This window comes from Haliotis cracherodii, unplaced genomic scaffold (assembly GCF_022045235.1).
Source record: "Haliotis cracherodii isolate W230 unplaced genomic scaffold, xgHalCrac1.p SCAF_9, whole genome shotgun sequence".
In the NCBI taxonomy this organism is placed as follows: Eukaryota; Metazoa; Mollusca; class Gastropoda; order Lepetellida; family Haliotidae; genus Haliotis; species Haliotis cracherodii.
The window spans coordinates 35,966,144-35,989,193 of NW_027266343.1; the positions used below are offsets into that span (position 1 = coordinate 35,966,144).

Consider the following 23,050-nt stretch of genomic DNA (forward strand, 5'->3'; position numbering starts at 1 on the left):
ACGGATATTCAGCTATTCTTTTGCCTATACAGTGCTCCTCAAACTGGTATACGTTCATACAATTTGGGTAATTTTAACCAATTCACCTCACCCTCATCCTCTTCAATGATTCAGACAATGTCAGATGACCTCTACTATGAAGGTCAAGTTATATTAACATACAGAAGGATACACTTTAGTCCAAAATTAGCCGACTGTTTCGATTTGTTTTTCAACATCTTGATTATACTGATCCCTAGATGTGCTAGATTTGTATACTGTGCATCACTATCTTGTCTAGGCTCTTGCCCTGAAATGAAAAGTTGATTTTCAGGTCTATGCTGATTGCATTTACGATTGTTTGTTTTGTTTGTTGTTTAACGCTGTACTCAGCAATATTCCAGCTTAATGATGGCAGTCTGTAGATAATCGAGTCTGGACCAAACAATCCAGTGACTGACATCATAAGCATCGAACCACATGACTGGCATACAATGACATCAACCAAGTCAGCGGGCCTGACCACCCAATCCCGTTAGTCGCCTCTTCGGACAAGCATAGTCGTCTTTTATGGCAAGCATGGGTTGCTGAATACCTATTCTACCCTGGATCTTCATGGGTCGATTGCATATACGAGTCAGTGTCAATTTATGAAAATTACATATCGCAATAATGTTATACAATAGTGCATGTTGCTGTCATGGCAGATTAAGACACATTGTTTAAATTTAAACTTATTTCATATGTAGTATTTGATAAGCACTTGGAAGTTGGAAGAACATGAATACATGAGACTTTTTACACCTCCAGTGTACCTAATTGAATCCTCTTCTGATAATCCTTATTAGGCTTCGTCAAAATATTGTTATCTTTGTACATTAACTATTAATCCTATCTTATTGGCTTTGTCATAATATTGTTATCTTTGAACATTAATCCTATCTCATTTGCTTCGTCATAATATTGTTATCTTTGTACATTAATCATTAATCCTATCTTATTGGCTTCGTCATAATATTGTTATCTTCATACATTCATCCTACCTTGTAATGTGTAAACATATCATCATATATATCATAACATATATGACTCTATGCAACTTACTCAGCATTCACCTGATGAAGGAGCAAGAAGTTGCTCTGAAACATAGTGACAAAGAATAACAGAAGTTGCTATCCATAAAAGGATTGTCATGTATTATTTCAAATGTGTTAATCAGTCCTCCATTATTGCTGAAAAAACTTGTGCTTTGTGATTGTTGACTACATATCCAGGTGAGCTACAGTGCCGCTGTATTTCTCATTGTAATTTTCCCTCAGACAACCAATGCCTCATCCAGGCTTAGTTATATAATCCTTGAAAATCAGGGAACTAAACTTGATTCAGACATAATTCATGATTAAACTTCAGTGTGAAGGCTATATTTAATAGGTTCACTGTTTTTCAGTACAATACGGTATTGGGTTAGCTGTGTAGAATCTGCCTGACCATCAAGCTATCTGGTATGAAGACAGGAGTTGATGTGTTTCCACTTCTCCGAGATATGGATATAAGTAGGATTCTGAGATGGCCTGGGGAGAGGACTATACCATATATACCACATATACCATGCCTCCTGCTATGACAAGTGAATGCTATACTTGTACATTGTGTTGGTATACAAACAGTTCCATTGTGTTGGTATGCAAACATTGTGTCAGTTCCCCGACTGTCACTAGTATATAGGTTTGTGATGGTGAGTATCTGTATATTTGCTTGTGCATTGTTGAAGTGCTAGCCTTTGATGGGGGGATTTAATAGTGATATTTGAAATTAAATGCATCCGGTCCAAAGTTAAAATTGTTAAAGGATAAAGGTTCAAACAGAAAGTAAGGTAAATAGAGGTTATCACGCGAGTGTGTTTGGGGATGGTAAATACCCTGCATTAGGAATAAACATTGTATTTAGCGATCCTTGGCGAGCTAAATACATATTGTTTATTCCTAATACAGGATATTTACCATCCCCATCACACAAGCGTGATAACCTCTTTATCATATAATGTCATTCTTTAATTCTTTGCTTTAAAATCGCTTTCCCGCTCTCACACAAACATTACCGGAACATTGCAAGTTTTCCTGGAATGCGCGCATTAATATTTATTACGTCACAGGGTAAGTGATGTGTCAGTCGGACAGTGACAGTAGCCAATATAGTTTCATCTGAAATCTCTTTCTTATACAGTGGCGAAGCAACATATACGAAAAAACAACGGTTGTTTTTAATTGCCTTTCGCGGCAATCCATCGGTCTGTCCGCTAGAGTAACTGTCCTTTGTCAAAGGGAAGCTACTCTAACCCTAGTCTATGAGATGTCACGGCCACGGTCAGACGTTGTTGACAGTCGGTCTGTCCTGTCATTACGTTAAGAAGTGTAGTCAGATGTACACACAGTGACAAAACGAAACAAGGTAACAATTCAAACATATTTCGACCCAATCCAACTATTTTAATTTGTGGAGAAGGTTTTAAGCCGCAGAGGTCTACAAGCACAGATATGGCTGCTGATCCCGCTTGGCTGGGCCAGTTGCCCTCGCAAAATTGTTTCAAAATTTATATCTCCAAAGTTGCCAAAACTTATAAAATGCGATAGCTACGTCACAGTTAGACACTGATTCTCAGTACATTAGACTGTTCTTTTGATAATGATAGCAATTATCCCTGTAGTTTATCGAGATTCCCGATGGTTAATTCTGACACAATCGCCAAATGATGAGGGCGACGCCATGTTTGTTTATAAACAGTGAAAGTAGTCCTACTTGACCTTTGATATTTGCATCTCTATCCGCATATGACCCCAACAGATATCGTTTTTATCCGTTGGCTTTATCCTGCCGAGAAACCTACCAATTATATGATAAAGTAGGATATTATAAACATAATTAGTTATTTTTTTGGTGAAAAGTTTCAGACGTTTTCTGTTCTATATGATTCTTTTTTTTATATCATATTAATTTGCAAAGATATTGTCAACAGAGCTGTGTGCTATAATGATTTGACTTGGCATAGATGAAGCTGAGGATAATGGTTATTAATTTTATTTTATGTTTGCTTTGGTAGGTTTATGAAGTTCCTTGTTGCCATAGCAGCATGTAAGAAAATAGCCAATTCTACTGTTCTTTTCTTCAGTAGATTTATTTGCTATTTGTTACACATTTGCACCTAATCTCTGATGCTTCCTGTCCATCAAGTGCAGTTAGGAGTTAAATAGCATACATTCTCTACATCACAGCTTTATAGCATGTTAATGTGCACGTACTCGTGACTTCCCTTGAGGCTTTTAAATTCTGGATCATTGAATCATATCCTGGAAGATGATGTTAAGTCATGAAATATATTACAACATTCTTGGATAACACACACACACACACACACACACACACACACACACACACACACACACACACACACACACACACACACACACACACAGACAACACACACACATAGACAACACACACACACACACACACACACACACACACACACACACACACACACACACACACACACACACACACACACACACACACACACACACAGAGCCACACACATACACACACACATTTCTTTCTTTATTTCACCAAGCATTTGAAATTATGATGATGAGAATTATGATGATGATCACAACAACAGACATTGTCAAAAATGACTGATGGAGATGCTGCTGCTGCTGCTGATGATACAAAAAGTAATATATGTTTCTAATGTAGGATTTAAATTATAAACACACATTTTACACTTTTTCCATCAAACAAAACTGCTATTTTTAGAAATTCAGCAAGAAGTCAAAACCTTCTGATTGATCCAACAGAAAGGTTGTCGTTATTGCCAAAAAACATGCAATATTATTCCCACATTTTGAAGCTGAAAGCCACTAATCCATATTCTACCACCTCAATCTCCTAGCTGCGTCTGTGTAATGCCACCAGGATATCATCCGTCCCTACACACATTGAAAAGAAGACAGTTATAGAAATTGTCACACATATATATGCACATATGTATCTACGTGAAGAAAAAAAGATTCACACAAAATCCCCAAAAATCTCCAAAGACAGCATGTAAAAAAAGGTCAATAGATATTGACAGATCTCAGGTTCAAAGAACGAGAGAAAAGACTCAGCCGATATATTTTCAGCCATATAGCACCACATTGCCAGTAGACTGTTTGAGGAGTTCCATATTTGGCATTGACCGAGCTTGCTGAATGTTTGACTATATATAGGCTATATACTGTTCTTGAGTAGAAAGCTTTTTCAACAGTGTGCTATTTTAACACCTTGTGTGATCTAGTGGGATTAATATATCTGAATTTCTGATTCTCTGATCAGACTTTTTTTATTACTTTCTTCTGAAAGTCTGCAAAGTCGGAGCATATGTCATTGTTCATCATTTCGTTGATACTTTAAAAAATCTTCGTTTTCTCTGACACACTTTCTTTTTAAATACTTACCTTTTTGAGATGAAGGTTTTGTAATTTATTAAAAGCAACATTGCTCGTTCAGGTGATGTACAAAATATGACTGATCAACATTTTGAACCTACAAAGGTAGCAGGAATCAGTGCTCCATTTTGCCATTTTGCCTCTTACACCCAATGGTGGCGGTTCTGTCAGATAATCGAGATTGGTTATTCTTTGGCATTGACCTTTAATATTAACATTTATAACTGCAATTTTCTGCAAAATTGTTTTTATAAAAACACATTGGCTTGAGATTTTTTCAAGGTAATAATTATCATGTCAATCTTTTTATGTAACGGACCATGGATTCACCTGCTCATCTTGATAGTGGAGGAAAAAGGATGTGGCTGTTTTTTTTGTTCTTTTCAATTAGAAAGCAGTTGTTTTTAGGCTTTAGGGCTATAGAAATGAACCTTAAGGCTTCCTTGTAACAGTTTAATGGTAGGCTTCAGTGTGGGACATGGTGTTTGTGAGAAATGTGTGTACCGTATTTCTTGTAATAAATGCACACTTGAGTATAAGACACACTACATTTGTGGGTACAAGTTTTAGGGAATATTACTTTTTGGTATCTTGTGTGCAGTCAAAACTATACCGATTTCACCGAAATTAAAATGAATATATATTAAATAAAATTTTGAATTAAATTAATAAAATATATTACAATGTAAGGTTAGGTATACAATCAGAACTTTTTAACCAGTTGGTGTAATAACAGGATTAAATTGTGTATTTTAGTACAGATTTGTTGACAAGTTATTTCCTGTGTTAGATGTTCAAGGAAATGTCATTGCGTTGGATAAATAATCAAAACTCATTGCAGGGGTGTATTATGCGAATCTCCTCTCAACACAGCTGTATGTTTTGGAGAAAAAAGTGTGCACTATACACAAGAACAAAGCAGCTTAATAAATAAACTTAACGATTTACCCCAACCCAATTAACTCAATATAAACTCACAAACATTAACTCACTTTATTTTAACTGACAACTTACGTAATCTCCACATAATCAGACACAGTTTGCATACAGTCCAACCACACTCTAATGTCTACAGTCAAATCAAATTAAAAGGTTATGTCGTGTGATCTGAACAGTCAACTGACTTTGTTTCACCAAAAAGTAACAACAGCACACTGGTCCACTACTGCTTTGATAGAGCTTTATTTGTATTTCTTTGTCTGAAACTACAGACTCCCCCCCTGAATAAGTCTGTGACATAAACAGGGTGGGTTTTTTATGAATTAAAAAAATGATGACAAAGTTCCATTTTCGCATTGCTTTCCACTTTTAAATATTTTTCTTTATTATCAAAGTGGATCAAGATGACCCTAGTTAATAAAAATATTAATGATTTGATAAGGTCAACAGAATTGTTGATGTAATTCAACGCCATTATTTTTATACATTTATGTTGATCATTGGTAAAATATTAAAAAACAATAATTAATATTATCAAGTTTTTTTTTGTTTTGTTTTTTTTGTGTTTTTTTTCTGTGAATGTGCAGAATAAGAGAAACATCTTTTGAATTCATCAGTATTTTCACAAAAAAAATCTCACTAGGTATCTCAATACAAACACTCTGTGTGTAGCAATAAATCCCAATACAATTTTAACTGTCACTGTTCAGTCTGTAACTGTGGTCTTGTGGTAGAGCGTCCGCCCGGAGAGTGGAAGGTCCAGGGTTCGATCCCGGGCCGCGTCATACAAAAAGACGTTAAAAGATGGTACTTCTTGTTACCCTGTCTGGCGCTCGGCATTAAGGGGCTAAAACAAGGACTGGTCGGCTCGGAGTCAGTGTACTGTGTCTGAGTGGGGTATTCATGTTAAACTGCGGCATGGTATCTCAGTGGGCTAGCACTATAAATCGGCATCAGTCCGGACTAGTACAAACAGCCACACACACACATACATGTGCATGCACGTCGCTATATAAGTGCAATAATCTTGGACGCGACGTTAAACCCAATTTCACCTCACCTCACCTCAGTCTGTAACTCTGCACAAAGCAGTAACTCTTTGTAGCGAGTCAAAATCAAAATGGTTACCCAGAGATACGGTTATGGCAGCCAGGTGATAGGTCAACGTGTTCATCCGGGTGTCAGGGATGAACGTGTTCATCCAGTTACTTCCTCCCAGATGTGAGTGAGTGAGTTTGGTTTTACACCGCCTTTGGCAATATTCCAGCAATGTCACGGTGGGGAAAATCACAAATGGGTTTCACACATTGTACCCATGTGGGGAATCAAACATGGGTCTTTGTCATGATGAGGAAACCTCAAGCCTACCCCACCATCCCTCAATACAGATGTAGAACCAATTCTTTGTATATTTGTGTTGGTATTTAAATTTTTGCTTTTACACTTTGTGCACTGAAAAACAGAGAGGTTTTATTACCATAAGTATTTTATAGTCAGATGAAATTAATTATTTACAAACTTTTGTGATCAGTCAGCCAGGAGTAAGATGGCAAAATGATATAATAAACACTCTTAACAAGATTGATTTGTAGTAAATTTCCTTAAAACTCATCCTATAACTGTTTTAATAAAGATTCAAGCAAACCAACTTAATGAAACATGTGTTGGATCAAACATTAATTTGTACATTTGCATAATTAAGTGTCTGTTTATTGGTGTTATAAGGGAAATGAATTGGTCTAGCCAAAGCAATAAATATCATTTTAAGTTTACAGCTGGTTTTGCTCTAGGGACAGTGTTTAACCTTGACCTTCAAAACTCTGGGTCCTGGTGACCCCTGATACCCGGTGATCAATTTCATAAGTCCTTACAAGAAAAGTCAAGGTCCTTTAAAGTAATGAGATTGTGTAGTGGTCTGACATGAAAACAGTCTGTTAATGATTTTTGTGTTTATATTAGTTTCTAGATTTCCATTTAACCTCGTTTATTAATGGCTATGTATTTTATCAAGTTTAATCTTAATTTCAATTGAATAGCTATTAATTATTTTTGTAAGTGACATTAAACAGCAAAATATTGACAGGCATCAGATATTGAATTTCCTATTCCAAAATTATTAAATTGAAGCAGAAAGAGTGGGTTTTTTTATGTATTATGCTGGCACAAACTTTCTGTGATGGTTTAGAAAAACAGTGCTTCTATTTTCTAAGAACTTTTGAAAGGATAGTTGGATGAGCTCAACTCAAGAATGCTCTATTTATGCATACTCTGCTGTTGAGTTAAGCCAGATTTGTCCTTGTTTTCAAAATTTGAAAACACACAAGATCACACACGATGTTCACTGAAATTAATTTAAACAATATTGAGTTAAATTTTAAATTAGAATAATAAAATTATATTACAAATGTAATTCCAGATATACAGTGAACACTTTTTCTGACCAGATCATGTAATAACAAGACTTGTGTACTTAAGTATGGATTTGTTGACATGCTAGCTCAGGTGTCACATGCTTGCGGTAATGTCTTCGCTTGGAAAAAATAATAAAAACTTATTGAAGGTGTGTATTATGTTCAAACACCTCATCACAGCTGTTTTTGTTTTTTTAAGTGTGCACTATTCACAAGAAAACTTGGTATATTTTTTTAAGGGAACAAAGGTTTAAATTTCTACTTAGCTAAGCAATAGGTATTTTTACCATTGAGGTGACCAGGAGGTAAAAACAAGCGTGGTTTGTCCGTTCTATTTGTTCATGCATCATGACACAAGTTTGTTCACGATGTCATCAGAAAGCTTTCCATTCTCATTAAACAAGAGGTGCCATTTAACTTTTGTTGTTCAGTGTGAAAAAATGTTTAAATACTGTGAAACTCCATTAATCCAGATTGTAACGTTCCCACTGAAATTAATAGCCCATATTTGCTCATCTCTGATGATGAAGTCATGGATATGGAGGAATGTCACTTTTTGTACCTGTACATGTCTGGAATGAGAGCATCCAGATTAGCAGGGTTTGGACTAACGAGGTGTCACTGTCAGTGTTTGAAATAATATTAAACCCCACAAGACAGTCAGGCAGGTGACCCAAAAGTGTTGTCTGCCCATCTTCAAAGTTACCTGCCCGCATTCAGACATAAATATTGAAAAATTGCAAAAAAGATAAGAGACAGATCACATCTTGATTCAGTTGAAATAATGTAAACAATTACTTGAGAATCTACAAGGAGTTATAAATAAAACTGAATATGTAAATAGTCTTAAAATTATCTGCCAGACAGTTGAGCAGGTGCAGGTAAATTTCATTTCAAATTGTCAGAGGGGTACACAAAGTACGTGATCTAGACTACAGTTGTCGGACTTTCATTTTTTGTGGAAGCCTGACTGGCTGAGTGGGTTAGATAGCTGACTTTGTGTGCACTCTGGCAGTGTGGGTTCAAATCCCGGACAGGACTCAACCCCAAAAAGTTTGAGAATCTACTTTATTCATAAAGTGTTCTCCCCAAAATTACATTTGTCACATTTGACCACTTTCTAAATGGCATTGTGTGTTCATGAATGAGTCATGTCATGTCATGGAATCAGTGAAAGGCTCCACAGTTGAAGCAGGCATGATGTCCTGTTATATACTGTGATGTCTTTTGGAAAGCATCCATTGTTGCTGAATTAATGAATGCCAGTGTGTTTGATCTTTGACAGAGCCCTGTTGGTATTCATTGCAGAAGGAAGTCTGAGACGTTCGGTTGATCAGACAGCCTCAGTGGTCATTGCTGTTGCTATGGCAGTCCGTGCAGCAGATTATGCCTGTATGAGTGTGGTCTGTATATTACTGCTTGACTTTTCAGACCTTTTCCCTGTCCAACATGCAAAAGAGTGGGAGGGCCGCGCTGGCGAGGAGTCGGAGTATCGACCACCAGATTGATGAGGAGAGGGAGCGGAGGCAGAAGGAGGTGCAGCTTCTCATCCTGGGTGAGTTGATGGGGAGATGTGGGGGAGCTTCAAATAATCATCCTGGGTGAGTTGAAGGGGAGGAGGTGCAGCTTCTCATCCTGGGTGGGTTGAGGGTAGGGTGTGGGGGAGCATCTCATCCTGGGTGAGTAGAGGGGAGGGGGAGCATCTCATCCTGGGTGAGTAGAGGGGAGGGGGAGCATCTCATCCTGGGTGAGTAGAGGGGAGGGGGAGCATCTCATCCTGGGTGAGTAGAGGGGAGGGGGAGCATCTCATCCTGGGTGAGTAGAGGGGAGGGGCAGCTTCTCATCCTGAATGAGTTGAGGGGAGGGGGAGGTGTGTTTGTGGGGGGCAGCTTCTCATCCTGGGTGGGTTGAAGGTAGGGTGTGGGGGAGTATCTCATCCTGGGTGAGTAGAGGGGAGGGGCAGCTTCTCATCCTGGGTGAGTAGAGGGGAGGGGGAGGTGTGTTTGTGGGGGGCAGCTTCTTATCCTGGGTGAGTTGAGGGGAGGGGGAGGTGTGTTTGTGGGGGGCAGCTTCTCATCCTGGGTGAGTTGAGGGGAGGGGGAGGTGTGTTTGTGGGGGGCAGCTTCTCATCCTGGGTGAGTTGAGGGGAGGGGGAGGTGTGTTTGTGGGGGGCAGCTTCTCATCCTGGGTGGGTTGAAGGTAGGGTGTGGGGGAGTATCTCATCCTGGGTGAGTAGAGGGGAGGGGCAGCTTCTCATCCTGGGTGAGTAGAGGGGAGGGGGAGGTGTGTTTGTGGGGGGCAGCTTCTTATCCTGGGTGAGTTGAGGGGAGGGGGAGGTGTGTTTGTGGGGGGCAGCTTCTCATCCTGGGTGAGTTGAGGGGAGGGGGAGGTGTGTTTGTGGGGGGCAGCTTCTCATCCTGGGTGAGTTGAGGGGAGGGGAGCTTCTCATCCTGGGTGAGTTGAGGGGAGGTATGGGGGGCGCCTCATCCTGGGTGAGTTGAAGGGAGGGGGAGGTGTGGGGGGCTTCTCATCCTGGGTGAGTTGAGGGGAGGTATGGGGGGCTTCTCATCCTGGGTGAGTTGAGGGGAGGTATGGGGAGCGCCTCATCCTGGGTGAGTTGAAGGGAGGGGGAGGTATGGGGGACATCTCATCCTGGGTGAGTCGAGGGGAGGGGGAGTCGAGGTGAACAGGATGTTGGGAGGAGGGGTAATTTGTGTGATGAGGCTGATGAAGAGGAGGGAGATGGTGAATTGATCGGGAGGGAGGGTGATGCAGAGGAAGGTGAGTTGAGGGAGTTGGTGAGTTGTTGGGGACGGAGGGTTATAAATCGTCGAGATGAGCAAAAGAGTTAATTTTGTTCTGTACCACACTCAACAACGTCACAGTTGGGCATGGCAAACCACTGACTGATAGAATGAGCAAACTCTTCATTGTGTCAGTAAAATGACACACAATCAGCCTGGTTGCACTTGTTCCCACCACATCCTTGTTCTGTGAATCCTTACAAAAAGATATGGCTTTGTGGGCCTGTTCTGAACCAGAAATCCCTGCTTGATTTGACAAAAAGAGGGGGTCATTCAGGGTATACATATATAAGCATACCCTCATTGTCCAACATGTCAGACTTTGTTTCTGTGCAGGCGGGGCAGGGTCAGGGAAGAGCACGTTCATCAAGCAGCTTCGACTCCACTACGGCGACGGCTTCCCGGAGAGCGACAGAGGTCAGTTCGTGTCTAGCATCCTCCAGAACTGCTGCAACGCCCTCAACGTCATCCTCGACATGATGAAGGAGATGGACGTGGTCTTTGAGAAAGAGGACACCAAGGTAAGGCTATTGATACAGAAGTGAAATGGGACACATGCCACTGTTGCTAATTTTGTTGCTAATGTATCAGTATACATTAAAACATGATTCCCTGAAAGGCACGAAGGCTGAAGGAAAAATTTAAACCCATCTTTGTTTCATTTTTATGTATTTGTTCAATAATGAGTCTCTATAGGATTCTGGTGCAAAGTTCTTCAAATTTTGCTGCAGATTTTTCCAGGTTTGTATCTTACAGAACTTATATTTTTTAAGTTATGACCTGTCAGCTTCATGAAGCCTTGGTGTTTTGGAATAGATGGAACTATAAGCCTTAAGACAACTTACAATGCTTTTTGAGTCAACTGTATCATTGTTTGTTTGTTTGTTGTTTAACACCGCACTCACCAATATTCCACCTATATGACGACGGTCTGTAAATGATCGAGTCTGGACCAGACAATCCAGTGATTGACATCATGAGCAAGTCAGCGAGTCTGACCACCCGATCCCATTAGTCGCCTTTTGCGGCAAGCATTGGTTGCTGAATACCTATTCTACCTCGGAATCTTCACAGGTCCAACTGTATCAAATCTGACTGAATACCAATGTAAATGATAATGATAATCATCTTGTGTAATTTTGGGTTGTCCTCAAGATATGCATTCATTCAAAACATGACGGCAGGTGCATTTTGTTTACCATAGAAATGTCCTTGACGTCTGGCAACACTTATACCTGTATTACATAATTGCCTTAATCCTGTATTTTGGCTGTAATCATGCTATAACTAAATCAGACTTTCCACAGAAGTCTTCTTCACTGTCAATTATACATGATTAGTTGTACCCATTATAGCTTCCTCACTTCTTTTCAAATGTCTTTTTTTTATTTGTTTGTCTTTTAATGCTGCACTCAGCAATATTCCAGCTATAAGACTCTTGTCTGTAGGGGAGGTGAAATTGAGTTTAATGTCGCGTCCAAGATTATTGCACTTATATAGCGATGTGCATGCATGTGTGTGTGTGTGGCTGCTTGTACTAGTCCAGACTGATGCCGATTTGTAGTGCTAGCTCACTGAGATACCATGCCGCAGTTTAACATGAATACCCCACTCAGACATAGTATACTGACTCTTGTTAGTCGCCAAATATGAGTATGGGTTGCTGAAGACCTATTCTAACCCGGATCTTCTCGGGTATCCATATGTCTACAAACTGGATGATGATGATTGGGGAGGTGAGAAGGAGGACTCCTGATATAATAGTATTCTAAGAATTAATAACAAAGATAACTATCGCTTTGATAATTCTTGCAAAGTCCATACCTATACATCATTGCCAGAATATACCAGAGGGCCTGGCTGGTTGTGCTTCTATTAAATTCCCTGTGTGCTGGTAGTTGACAGTAGGTTGTTGATCCCTTGTGATTCCAGGGGCAGTCGGGTAGCCTAGTGGTTAAAGCGTTCGCTCGTCACGCCGAAGACCCGGGTTCCATTCCCGACATGGGTACAATGTGTGAAGCCCATTTCTGGTGTCCCCCGCCGTGACATTGCTGAAATATTGCTAAAAGCGGCGTAAAACCATACTCACTCACTCACTCACTCGTGATTCCATCTTCTAAAAGTTGTATTCTTAGAAATATTAACAACGGGAACTATTGTTTTGATGTTGACACAAAGTAGGCAAAAGTCTGTGATTTGAACAAAGTGTTATTCTGTTGATTTATGCATTTTTTACATGGAATCACACTTATAATTAGGTATTTGGCATCACTAACCGAAAAGGGTTAGAAATAGGAAAATTTGCAATTTTTCTGCAGATTTATGCATTTTTTCCATGTTAGCCTTTACAGAGTTATGAGTGGGTATTCCACCATTTGGCAACACTAAGGGACAATGGGTGACATGTGAAATAGGCAAATTCTGCAATTCTTCTGCAAAAAAGTGCTTTTCTGCCAATTTATGCTTTTTTTGCATGTAAGCCTTTACAGAGTTATGAGTGGGTATTTCACCATTTGGCAACACTTAAGGGACAATGAGTGACATGTGAAATAGGGAAATTCTGCAATTCTTCTGCAAAAACGGTTCTTCTTTAGATTTATGAACCTTTTTCCAGTCATGCTTTCAGGGAGTTATGAGTAGGCACTCCTCCATTTGGTAACACTAAAGGGTAAGGGGATGACATGAGCTGTGTTTAACTACTTCCATTGAGAGGGAGCAAAGACTAATATGCTTAATCTACTGAAAGGATTTCATGGGAAAGGAAATGAGGCTTGGCCTTTTTGGATTTTTACTATTGAACCTTCAGTATTATACGATGCCCCTGGAGTGTGCTAAACTAAAACACCAAGTATTTGGCAGACATTGAAAGTTTTGAAATTATTTGTATTTTTTTCTCATGTGAAGTGTTCATATGAGAGCACCTGCCTTTAGCTGGGTTGGAACAAACAGCCCATTAACAAAACGTGATGCAGATTGTGAAGAGAGTCGTAATTTCCTTCAAACGAAGAGGTATAGAGTTGGATGCAGCCTTCGTATCTTAGAAGCTCCCCACAGGTCACCTCCCTCATTAGTGGCCCTACTTAATACCTCCTCCAGATGGAAGCAGTCGATGGGCGAGAGGACATGTCTCACATGCTCCAAGGAACATTTTACACACACGGAATCCTTTCTGGAAATGTGTTGCACATGGTGCTCGAAGGCTGAGGAGGAGCTGGTACCGGTACTTGAGTTGTCATCACCCTGAAAGTTTAACACTCAAACTTATGGTAATCAGGTAGTCCAGGTTGTTCTGACAAAATGTGGCCTATGTGGCTCATGTGACCTATGTGTGACACACTTCAGTGACCTTCACAGAATGTTTATAACACCTGGTGTTACAGGCGTTCTATAATGTGCCAATAGGCAGAAGGAAAAGCAAATAATAAATGTTCCCAGGGTTGATTTTGTTATAATTTCAAAAGAAAATATATTTTAAACAAGGTTTTAAAAAAATTGAAACAAAAATGGTGAAATAAAATAATTGTGACAAAAACAATTCCATAATCAAAAAGAAATTTTTGCTAAAAGTCGAGTCCATTGTACGGTTCTGACTATATCATGAGCATACGTTACGAATCACTGTTAAATAGAGATGATACCACATGTTCTTATCCTTTAATGGTACAAATTTTTAGTGACCAATAAGCTTGATCATGTGAAAGAGAAATGGGAATATGCTTGTGTAGATCAATATCTTACTTAGCATGAAGTTTGGGTCAATTTATTGCTTAGATTTAATAAAAACAACTAATTCTATTTACAGTGCTCTGTTTAGGACTTTTACAGCCAAATGTATATGTATACTGAACATAAAAAGTTAGGAGTCACGAATATTTTGGGGGATATTTTTTTGTAGTGACGAGCACACAATTTCATTAAAATATCACTAAATATAATCATGATTCCTAACTTTTTCTGTTCAGTATATTTACTGAGAAGGTTTTGTTCGCTTGATAAGAAGTTTGCAGTGGCTGGAGACAACATACAATGCATTGGAACTTCTTTTCTTATTTTTCAAATCCATCAAACATTAAGCAGGAAGCCAAAAAATAATTTTGACTATTTTTATTTTATTGATCCTTGTTGCTTTTGGAACTAGTTAGCTGAAATTCGTAAACCGTAAAATACAAAATGCGTCACCAAGAAACCTGGCTATGGAAATCTGTGTCGGTGAGGAGACTTGAGGCTGCTATTGGGCTTCATTGTAATTGCCCTGTTGACTCGGTGGCCATCGTAGCATGCTGGGGTCAACATCAACGATAATTACACCGTCGCAGGGAAGTCATTTCGGGGCCATTCGGAACGGGTTGTTTATCATAGGGTGCCATCCGGAGGCGAAATAGGGAGGACTATAGGAAACATGGCAGTGTCGAGGAAGGGTTGTAAAAGATACACTAAAACTGTTACTATACTCTTCATTTGTTGACAATAGCTGTATGGGTAGTAGTATTTCTGGTGGCACTTGGTCCTGTACTGTAACAGCGCACAGGTCACGGATTTATGAAATTTTGTTTTGTTCTTACAATGTCGGTGGTCGATAAAAACAATCTCAGCTGCATTCACAAGGCACATGGATGTGCCTAAATGAATGCACAACTGGATATGTCATATTGACGGTCCGTAACTCTTACATTGTTTAACTTTGTGGTTAAACAGTTCACAATGTGTTTCGTATTTGCCAATGAATCCTCCTTTCAACACAAACTAATTTGAGTGCTACTTTTTAACTTTTATACTTTGTACCATTAGATACAGCATTTTCTATAAAATATCAGAAAAGTCATTGTAATTATTTTTTAATTTGCTATTTTTTATGTCGGCAGAACTGTTAACCCCAAAAGAGAATTAATATCCAAAGCAACATTGGTTGCAAAGTTTAGATGGATATTTGACTGTGTTTGTCCACTTAAATGCTGAGGTTTTTTTATAGGGCTTCGGTCCTGCCCCTTACTAAAACACTTGTTGCATCTGGTGCTGAATTGCTAGGCAAGTGACATTGTCAAAAATATGCCTCAGTTCTCCCAGCAGTGAATGGGTACCCGGTAGGATGATATTGTAATTTACTGTTAACCTTTTAGTGCTTTACACGCTGCTTTGGTTGTATTCTCCCCAGGGAGCTGAGAATGGGTGCACAGTGATCCATTGACCGGGATAATAATAGTTGCATGCTTTAAGCATACAGTGGATGGAGTTTAGCTCTATATAAGAAGACTTAGTAGTAGTAGTAGTAGTAGTAGTAGTAGTAGTAGTAGTAAGAGGGTCCTGTTTTGAATGAATGAGTAAATGTTCTTTAAGGCTGCAGCCAGCAATATTCTAACTTCTTTGAAAGGCGTTTAGAAGTTGAGTACAAGGTAAGCATAAGATATGTGGATGAACAACTTGCTTCATAACGATGGTGTTAGAACCTACATGTACACCGAAACGTTCCTCCTAATAGTAATAAAGAAGTTGTTCATGCATATATCTTATCTTTACTGAGCAGTATTCTAGTTACAGCGGAATGTCACCTTTACTGAGCAATATTCTAGTTACAGCGGAAATGTCACCTTTATTGAACAATATTCTAGTTACAGCGGAAATGTCACCTTGTCTTTAACAGTGGTCGTTAATCTGGACAAGGATGTATCTGGACCTGCTCCATGGGTGACATTCAGCCCCAATTCTGAAGCAATTATCGGTTAAACATTCCCAAATTGGAACAAAAAATCACCAAGTTATGTTATTATAGTAATAACTAATGTTTATGGCCTTGCACAGATGACCTGCATTCGCTGACAACAGGACAATAAACATGAAGAGGTTTTAATGTTCAGTTTTACATGTTTGCATCAAATGAAACATTGAAACACCCCTGAATTTAAAAATTTAAGAAAATAAAACTTTTGAGAAAGTCCAAATTTTGATCAAAATAATGTTTTTCACCCATTTGGCTCCCAAGGGCACATAGCTTGGAACCCTCGATAATCCCTGCTGGACAAATTCAGTGGAAAGGGGGCATCTGGAGTATTTATTATGATGACTGAGCCAGGGCAGTGTGCAGCTAGTCGAGTCTGGACCAAGTGTACCAGTGGTTGATATCCTGAGCAACAAGATGACATGCAATCAAAACCCAATCCGTGTTCGACTTTCTGGCCACAAGCACACTGTAGGGGACCGGGAACTAATTCGAACCCAAGATCCCAACAGGAGGTCAAGTTTTGTGGTTGTTTCATAGGTAATATGAGTTGATAAGCATTGAAAAGAGAGGCTTACAAACATTTCTATGTTGTGAATGCGAAAAATCTGTGGACATATGACACTATCTGCTGGTACATACCCATTGAGCTGAATGTTTATTTGCAGTGCAGACCCCCTCCATGGTCTAGTGGTAGAGCGTCTGCCCGGAGAGCCAAAGGTCCGGGATTTGATCCTTGGCCGCGTCATACCAGAAGACGTAAAAAAATGGTACTTGTTGTTACCCTGACTCTGGCGTGGGGCTAAAACAAGGACTGGTTGGCTCGGAGTCAGCATACTGTGTCTGAGTGGGATATCCCTGTAAACTTCGGCATGGTATCTCAGTGGGCTAGCACTATAGTCTGGACTAGTACGTACAAGCAGCTACATACACGTGCATGCACGTTGCTACGTAAGTGCAATAATCTTGGACGCAACGTTAAACCCCATTTCACCTCACCTACTTGCAGAGCAGCTGCCAATAGGATGGTCTATTAACACCTGGGACTGATCAGTGGTTGATAGCTTCCGGGGCAAGGGAGATAACTGACTTTAAAAGCAAAGTTTCCATCCTTGCCGAACTAGGCTGGAATTTTGGGGCTCGATCATAGCCAGTGGCTCATACGAGTGATGTCCCTTCTATGTCTCTCCTACTGACCAATCATATTTCACCTTTGATATAACTTACATTTGCTTCAAACAAAATCGCGGTACCTAGTAAGAAAGATCTGATCGATAATCAAGATCTATGATGTAAAACTAAGGGTCTTACTTTGCAAAATGCATCAAATCACGTGAGCTCTTTGATTAAAAACATGAAAAGATTTTACAAAAAGCTGTTGACACTAAGTTGATGGTACACATGATTTTGCAAATCCTGCAATCAACCGAAATCTGCTCTGCAGTTTGCGAATTGGATATTGATTTTGTTTCACAATTTTTACTTGTCAGTCCAGCCAAAATATGACTCCATAATTCGGCAAGGGTGGAAACTGGACTTTTACAGTCAGTTAACTCCCTTGCCTCGGAAAGATAGTGGTTGATGTCTTGATCAAAAACCCATGTTGTTGGGTATCATGCAGCACCATCACCCAGGCAACCAAGGACATTTGGTTTTGGGCTTTTTGCCAAAACAATTCAGTTCTGTAGGGAAATTCATACATTATTTTTACAAATTCTGACATGACAAGGCAGGGCTTCCAGATGAATTTCGCCTTACTGTCACTACTACATTGTCATGGAAATCATTGCAGAAGCGATTCCTTCTGCAAAGAAGGGAGTTTAGATGGTGTTGTGTACTGCGTTACAAGATTTTAGAAGTACATAATTTTATTCTAGTACAAAAGTGTTTCGGATTAGCAGTGATAAAAATATTGTAATTTCTTTTTCTCCATTTTGTCAGTATTTTTTGGGTTGGATGATCCATAAACCAATTAAAAAACAGAAGGACATACCAATCCCCAACAGTCATCTCAAATCGGGAATTTCCGGGAACATTATATCCAACTTGTTTATAAGGATTACCAGCAAGTGTTTTAGGTTACCAACATGTTAAGAAGGGTTACCAACATTTCTTGAAGGGCTATGAATATATTAAAAAGGATCACCAACATGTTCATAAGGTTCACCAACATACATCTTATTTTAAGGTTTCCGGGTGTTTCAGAGAACCTCGGCTGATTTTCGAAAGAAGTATCCACGGATTTCCCTGCAGGTGATTCTGAAGAAGTTTACGGAGGATCAGGAAGATGCAGCCAATGACGAGTCAGCCACACTCAGATCTCACATCGAGATCACAAAGAGGCTCTCCACGTTGAACATCCTGAACCCCGATAAGCCTGATGTCAGTCTCCTGCAGGCAGTGTGGAGCGATGGTGGTATACAGTGCTGTTATGCTCAGAGGAAAAAGTTCTCCGACAGACTCTCAAATGGGGAAGAGTAGTAAGTCTTTTTTGTGTGTCTTTGTTGGAAATGACACTTCTTTTGTCAACAGTAAACAAAGTAATCAGAGTGGTGTTGCGTGTTTGGTTAAAAAAGTGATAGTTCGATTACTCGACCCTTATTTGAGATGTATGATTATTTGTGACTAAACAAAGTGTACTTGAATATATAAACAGAACACAGTATAACTTCATGGCTGTTCTTCAACATATGTCACAGATACAGATGCCTTGCCATCCTGACATGGAATACCGGTAGTTTTGTTTATTTTTATCCTTAGATATACTTTGTAATTTGTATGTATTTAAGATTGCATGTGAACTATATTCTGTAAACTTATTGTTTGTGTACTCCCCAAATAAATAAAATTGAAAAAAAAAAAAATATATAAAAAAAGAGAAATATTTGCAGACACAAACCAATAAAGCCGTTGGTTGGTTGGTTGGTTTGTTGTGTGTTAACGCACTCAGCAGTATTCTAGCTATATGAAGACGGTCTGTAAATAATCAAGTCTGGACCAGACAATCCAGTGATTGACATCATGAGCATCGATCCACGCAATTGGGATTGATGACATGCATCAACCAAGTCAGCGAGTCTGACCACACGATCATGTTAGTCGCCTTTTATGACAAGTATAGTCACCTTTTATGGCAAGCATGGGTTGCTGAAGACCTATTCTACCCCGGAACCTTCACAAGTCGCAAACCAATAAAAGCAAAAACATATACCTTACTGAACAGAGTATAGTGGACTTGATCTATAAGAAATAAGAGATGTATGTGATATGATTTAACATGGCTAAAATGGATGTTTTGTATTTATTTCTCTTTTAGTTTTCTTGAAAATATGGAGAGAATATGTCGAAAGAACTTTATCCCCAACATACAGGACATCATGTATATCAGGAACCCGACTCTAGGTGTGCAAGAACATGTCTTCAGCATTGACAACTTAACCTACAGGTGAGAGGGATGGGGAGTGCATGTTGATGTACACTGTTGGCTAGACTAACATCGAGTCTCTGAAATAAACATATCGTACATAAAAAAACATTTGTTCAGTTATCTTAATAAAAATATAATAAAAAGGAGCCCAGTGACTCTCTGCGCCTGATACTGCAGTGATCTAAACATTATAGACTTGCATGGGCTGTATCTAATATATATGTGTATCAGGGTCTGTAAGACAGACTAACTGTTGGCGTCAATATTCCCTCTATGTCATGATTCTATTAAGTGTTTGATTGGTATTTAGAGCGAGCTAGCGAGCCACTGTGGATTTGGCCGCTTTAAGCAATATTCCAGCAATATCGCGGCTGGGGACACCAGAAATAGGCTTCACACATTGTACCCATGTGGGGAATCAAACCTGGGTCTTCGGCATGATGAGCGAACACTTTAACCACAAGGCTACCCCACCGCCCCGATAGGTATTTAGAAGTTGGGAGGACATTCAGATATGAAACTGTTACAGAGAATATCTGTTTGTATCAGTTTCATCCAAAACTGCAAACATAGTAACAATTACAAATAATATTTTGGAGAACAAAATCTGGAATGTCTATTTTATCTTTTATTATTTTCCAACCTACTGACCTAAACAAATTCTGTGAACCAAGAGGTGAAAACGTCCTCCGCATGTGTCCTTCATGTGTTGGCCTTGTGTTTTTTTCCAGGGTGATAGATGTGGCTGGCCAGAAGAGTCTGCGCAAGAAATGGATACACTTCTTTGAAGGGGTGACTGCTGTCATTTTCTTTGCCTCCCTCAGCGGGTATGACGAGGTCCTGGAGGAAGATACCAGCATTGTGAGTAGGATGTTGGAGATGATGGTGATGATGGTGATGGTGATGATGATGATGATGGTGATGGTGATGATGATTATTGTGATTTAGGACGGTGTTGATTATGGTGTGATGATGATGGTGATGATGGTGATGATGATGATGATGATTATGGTGTGATGATGATGAGTGAGTGAGTGAGTGAGTGAGTGAGTGAGTGAGTTGGGTTTTACGCCACTTTTAACAGTATTCCAGCTATATCACGGCGTGTCAGCTTAATGTAGGAGGAAAGCCCGAACTGATGCAGGTCTCAGACGTTTACCACTTCAGTGAAACCCACGAGCACGGCATGGTGCTGACAAACCTAGAAACATAATCGGAGTGAACCGGGATTCGAACCCACAATCATAGGTTTCTGGCGTGCCCAAGGGACGCAATTTTGCACAGCGAATCGCGGTGCCCTCGACGACTGGGCCACCCGTGCCCCCTGATGATGATGATGATGATGATGATGATGATAATGTATGATTTGGTCCTTGAGATACCTGGAAATTGTGGTGTTGATGATGGTCATGATGATGATGATGATGATGATGATGATGATAAATGGCACAATGAATGAAAACAATAATGTTTTCACTTCTAATTAGTGTTTGTTTGCTGTAGTAGTTAATAAAGCAAACATTTAAGAATCGGTTTTGTTTACTTAGTGACTGTGATACCGATGTTCCGGTGTAATATTCTTCCCTTTGTGAGTAGGATGGTGGTGATGATGATCTAAGTATGATGAGGTCCTTTAAGAAGATACCAGCATTGTTAATACCATTGTTAAGGACAGGGATGATGATGATGATGATGATAGTGATGATGATGATGATGATGATGATAACTTCCACGCTATCAGGGTACGATGACATCAAGTCATCAAGTCTGACAACATCGTTCCAGTAGTCACTTCATCAATGATGACAGTATGACCCTGTTTTTCTTGTTTTGTTTGTTTGTTGTGTAACACCACCCTCAGCCATATTGCAGCTATATTATGGCTGTCTGTAGTTTGTATCAAACAATCTAGTGATTGACATCATGAGCATCGATCTACACAATTGAGCTACGGTGACATGCATCAACCAAGTCAGCGAGTCTGTCCAACCGTATTTCACCTCGTACAACAAGCATGGAGTGCTCAAGACCTGTATTAACACTGTATGAACACTCATGAAACATGTTTGATCACTGTGTGAAACATGTATGAACCCTGTATGAGCCCTGTGTGATCACTGTATGAAACATGTGAACACTGTATGAAACATGTGAACTCTGTATGAAATGTGTGAACACTGTATGAAACATGTGAACACTGTATGAAACATGTGAACACTGTATGAAAATTCTAGGAACACTGTAGGAACCCTGTAATAACACTATAATAACACTATGTGAACACCTTCTAGACGCTGTATAACACCTTCTAGACACTGTATAACACCTTATAGACACTGTATTAACACCTTCTAGACACTGTATGAACACCTAGACACTGTATGAACACCTTCTAGACACTGTATAATACCTTCTAGACACTGTATAATACCTTCTAGACACTGTATAACACCTTCAAGAAACTGTATAACACCTTCTAGACACTGTATGAACACCTTGTAGACATTGTATAACACCTTCTAGACACTGTATAACACCTTCTAGACAATGTATAACACCTTCTTGACACTGTATAATACCTTCTAGACACTGTATAACACCTTCTAGGCACTGTATTAACACCTTCTAGACACTGTATAACACCTTCTAGACACTGTATAACACCTTCTAGACACTGTATTAACACCTTCTAGACACTGTATAACACCTTCTAGACACTGTATGAACACCTTCTAGACACTGTAAGAACACCTTGTAGACACTGTATAACACCTCCTAGACACTGTATAACACCTTCTAGACACTGTATAACACTTTCTAGACACTGTATGAACACCTTCTAGACACTGTATAACACCTTCTAGACACTGTATAACACCTTCTAGACACTGCATGAACACCTTGTTGACACTGTATGAACACCTTATAGACACCCTATGAACACCCTATAGACACTGTATGAACACTGTTACAGAACAATCTACTGGACAGCCTCCAGGCTTTCCATGAAGTGTCCCACAACCACTTCCTGGAGAAGACCGACTTCATCCTGTTCCTCAACAAGCGAGACCTGTTCATGGAGAAAGTCCGCAAGACCAGCATCAGCAAGTGTTTCCCCACGTTCAATGGTTAGTAGTAGGAGTTGGATGCTGTGGATGGGGGTGATTCTGTTGAGGTGGTTGACGGTGTTAAGATTACATTAAGAAATTAATTCAGTTTCAAGTTGGGTTGGAAATACTTTATTGACCAATCAGAATACAGGCTTCTAACATGTCACAACAGAATGTAATCAG

General features: G+C 39.6%; 1 protein-coding gene across 5 annotated transcripts in view; it reads left to right on the forward strand.

The window, feature by feature from the left end:
• The window catches only part of LOC139453411 (G protein alpha i subunit-like), a 175,820-nt gene that overhangs the window by 146,436 nt on the left and 6,334 nt on the right, over positions 1 to 23,050 (forward strand). For 3 of the 5 annotated variants that reach the window (XM_071235101.1, XM_071235100.1, XM_071235098.1), the window contains 6 exons: positions 9,245 to 9,368; positions 10,954 to 11,138; positions 18,536 to 18,810; positions 19,647 to 19,775; positions 20,489 to 20,618; positions 22,732 to 22,885. In XM_071235101.1, coding sequence (XP_071091202.1) covers positions 9,263 to 9,368; positions 10,954 to 11,138; positions 18,536 to 18,810; positions 19,647 to 19,775; positions 20,489 to 20,618; positions 22,732 to 22,885 — 979 coding nt within the window. In that variant the 5' untranslated portion in view covers positions 9,245 to 9,262. Of the gene's footprint in view, positions 1 to 1,476; positions 1,715 to 2,361; positions 2,428 to 9,244; positions 9,369 to 10,953; positions 11,139 to 18,535; positions 18,811 to 19,646; positions 19,776 to 20,488; positions 20,619 to 22,731; positions 22,886 to 23,050 lie in introns of those variants that run through there. The other 2 variants (XM_071235099.1, XM_071235102.1) reach the window with 2 other exon arrangements.